At 69.9% G+C, this 2710-nt stretch overlaps 1 protein-coding gene across 1 annotated transcript; it reads right to left on the bottom strand.

Moving 5' to 3' along the window:
• Positions 1-335: 335 nt before the first annotated feature.
• GPR27 (G protein-coupled receptor 27) lies at positions 336-1900 on the bottom strand. The gene has a single exon (XM_008154163.3). It carries the CDS (start codon positions 1898-1900, stop codon positions 779-781), a length of 1122 nt encoding a protein of 373 aa, XP_008152385.2. The 3' UTR covers positions 336-778.
• Between the last annotated feature and the right edge of the window lie 810 nt (positions 1901-2710).

The following is a 2710-nucleotide window of genomic DNA, read 5'->3' as shown; positions in this document are numbered from 1 at the left end:
TCTCCACCATCACTAACCAAAACACCTTTTAACTTTTGAAAGCTACAGTTTCACAGAAATATTTCCAGTCAAGATTGGTACAATGCAGAGAGCAGCTGTCACTGGCCTGCATTTTCTGGGAGTATACAGCAACAGGAAACCAATCCCCTCCTCACTGCCTGACGGACAACTGCCTTGCTAGTCACTCCGGCTGCTGCTCTTTAAATTCATTTTCAATACCGAACAGAGTTTTCAACACTTTCAAACAACCAGAGCAGCACAACTGACCCACTCCTCGGCTGGCAATTCAGAGGGAACTTGACAATTCCCCCACCCACCCCCCCACCCCACCCCTTTCTGGCTTCCAACAGAAGACCCTCAAGAAATGGAACTTTCCAAGTGCCCTGGGTTCCTTTTCTCCACAGCAAAGTGTAATGCCACTTGAGGTTGTCAAAAATAGCTTCTGTAGAAAACTGGCCTGGTCTTTAGGAAACGTTGCATGAAGAAAATTAGTTTAGCCTTTATTTTCAAAAGTAATCACATGGAATAGAAGACATCAGTACCAATACAAAGACCGCGGGGCCCATTTTCAGGATGAAAATATATATTTAGGAGAACAACGAGCTGAGCAGGGTGGGCTGGAATGGAAGCCCCTCTCCCCCTAGAGGAGTCTGTACAATCCAAGTGCGGATGCACCGAGTCCTGCGCAGGCGGTGTGGACCGTTAGAAGGGGGCAGAGGAAGAACCACATGTGTCCAAGCCACAGGGGCGGGCTGGGCGGGGTCCCGGCGGCGGAGCCTCACAAACCAATGCCTTTCAAGTCGCAGGGGAGGGCGGCCTGGGTGGCCCGCGGGCCCTGGCAGCAGGGGAACTGGGCCCGGAAGCTGTCCCTGAGCTCCCTGTTGAAGAGGAAGCACACGACGGGGTTGATGCCGGCCTGCGCGAAGGTCAGCCACACGGAGGCCGTCAGGTAGGCCGGGGGCACGGCGCCGGGCCGCACCAGGACCCGCAGGTAGCTGGCCACGACGTAGGGCCCCCAGAGCAGCAGGAAGAGCAGCGTGATGGCGTAGAACATCTTGCACAGCCTCTTCTCCGTCTTGAACTCCTCGAGCACGAGGAGGCGGCGCACGCCGCGGCCGGGCCCCGCGGGCCGGATGCCCACGAGCGCGGGCGGCGTGGGGCCGCGGCCGAAGCCGGCCGTCCAGTTGGCGGCCGCCTGGCCGGTGGCGCCGGGGCCGTGGAAAGTCCAGTCGTGGCTGACGGCGGGCACCAGGCGCGCGGGCCGCATCTTGCGGCGGTCGTGGATGAAGAAGAGCAGGCGGAGGTAGACGAGGTGCGTGGCGCCCACGACCGCGGCCAGCAGCAGCAGGAAGCCGAGCGCGCCGGGGGCGCCGTCGGGCCGCTGCTCCAGGGCGCAGGGCGCGTCCTCGTCCTCGGGCCCGCCGTCCAGCACGGGCGGGAAGGCGGCGGCCAGCGCCAGCGCCCAGGCGGCGCACACCAGCATGGCGGCGCACGGCCAGCCGGCCAGGCGCTCGGCGTAGAAGCGGTGGTGCGCGATGGCCAGGTAGCGGGTGACGCCCACGCCGAGCAGCAGGAAGGCGGCGTGGAAGCAGAAGAGCGCGGCCAGGAAGGCGAGCAGCTTGCAGCCCAGCGCGCCCGGCGGGGCCCCCGCGGCCGCCGCGCGCCGCGCCGCCAGCATCACGGCCGGGAGGCAGGCGAGCGCGCGCAGCCCGTCCGCCAGGCACAGGTCGAGCAGCAGGTAGTACGGGGCGCGGTGCAGGCTGCGCTCCCGCACGATGAGCAGCGCGAACAGCACGTTGCCCGCCAGGCTCACGCACAGCAGCAGGCTCAGCGCGGCCAGCTTGATGCCCAGCGCGGCCGCCTCGCCGCCCCCGCCGCCCGGCTCGCTGGCGTTCGCCATCTCGGCCTCCCGCCCGCGCTCCGCTCCGGGGCCGCCCCGGCCTCGCCGCTCGCCGGCCGCCGGCCCGGTCTCCGCCGCGGCGCGGGCCCTGAGCGAGCTGCCGGGCCGGTGGGCTCAGCCGGCGCCGGGCTGGCGCCTCCCGGGCTCCCCGCGCCGCCGCCCCGCCGCCGCCGCCGCCATCTCGGGAGCGCTGCGCGCGGGAGGCGACGGCCACTCCCTGCGCCTAGGGCGCCGCGGGCTCCACTGCGGACCGGGCCGCCCGCCGCTCCCCGCAGCCGCCTCCGCCGCCGCCGCCGCCGCCGCGCCTCCTGGCTCTGCCCCCCGCCGCCGCCGCGGAGCCCCCTCCCCTCCGCCGGTGCGCGCAGCGTGGCCGCCGCCCGGGCCGGGCTGGCTGGGCGCTGCCGCCGCCGCCGCGGGGCCGGGAGGCTGCTGCGCGGGAGGCAGCGCTCCGGACGCGAGGTGGTGGCCGGTCGTGTTTGGCCCCAGGTAACGGGGTCCGGCGGTGGCGTCCGGTGCCCGCGCGGGGGTCACGGTGGCCGTGCGCGGGGGTGGGGGGCGGCTGCGGGGCTGGCTGGGTCGGAGGCCTCGCGGGGCAGGAGGGTCCGGGAGGAGCCTTCAGCCGAAAGCGAACGGCGGTGAACGGCGGTGATCACGGCCACGCAAGCGCCAGCTCTCCGCGCCGCCGAGGGGGCGGCAGGTTCGGGGCTCCCCGGCGGCTGGCTTCTGTCCACAGCGATGCTCACCGTGACGGCGAAGGGGTTCCCGGCTGAACCCCGCTGCGGGCCTGAGCCAGCAGCCGCCCGGGGTCCA

The sequence above is a fragment of the Eptesicus fuscus genome, chromosome 18 (assembly GCF_027574615.1).
Source record: "Eptesicus fuscus isolate TK198812 chromosome 18, DD_ASM_mEF_20220401, whole genome shotgun sequence".
NCBI lineage: Eukaryota > Metazoa > Chordata > Mammalia > Chiroptera > Vespertilionidae > Eptesicus > Eptesicus fuscus.
The sequence above is the reverse complement of the archived record's forward strand: the minus strand, read 5'-3'. Positions and strand labels throughout refer to the sequence as shown.

Excerpts from the sequence above, each read along its gene's own strand:
- GPR27 (XM_008154163.3), bottom strand. The coding sequence starts at position 1,900 with ATGGCGAACGCCAGCGAGCCGGGCGGCGGGGGCGGCGAGGCGGCCGCG.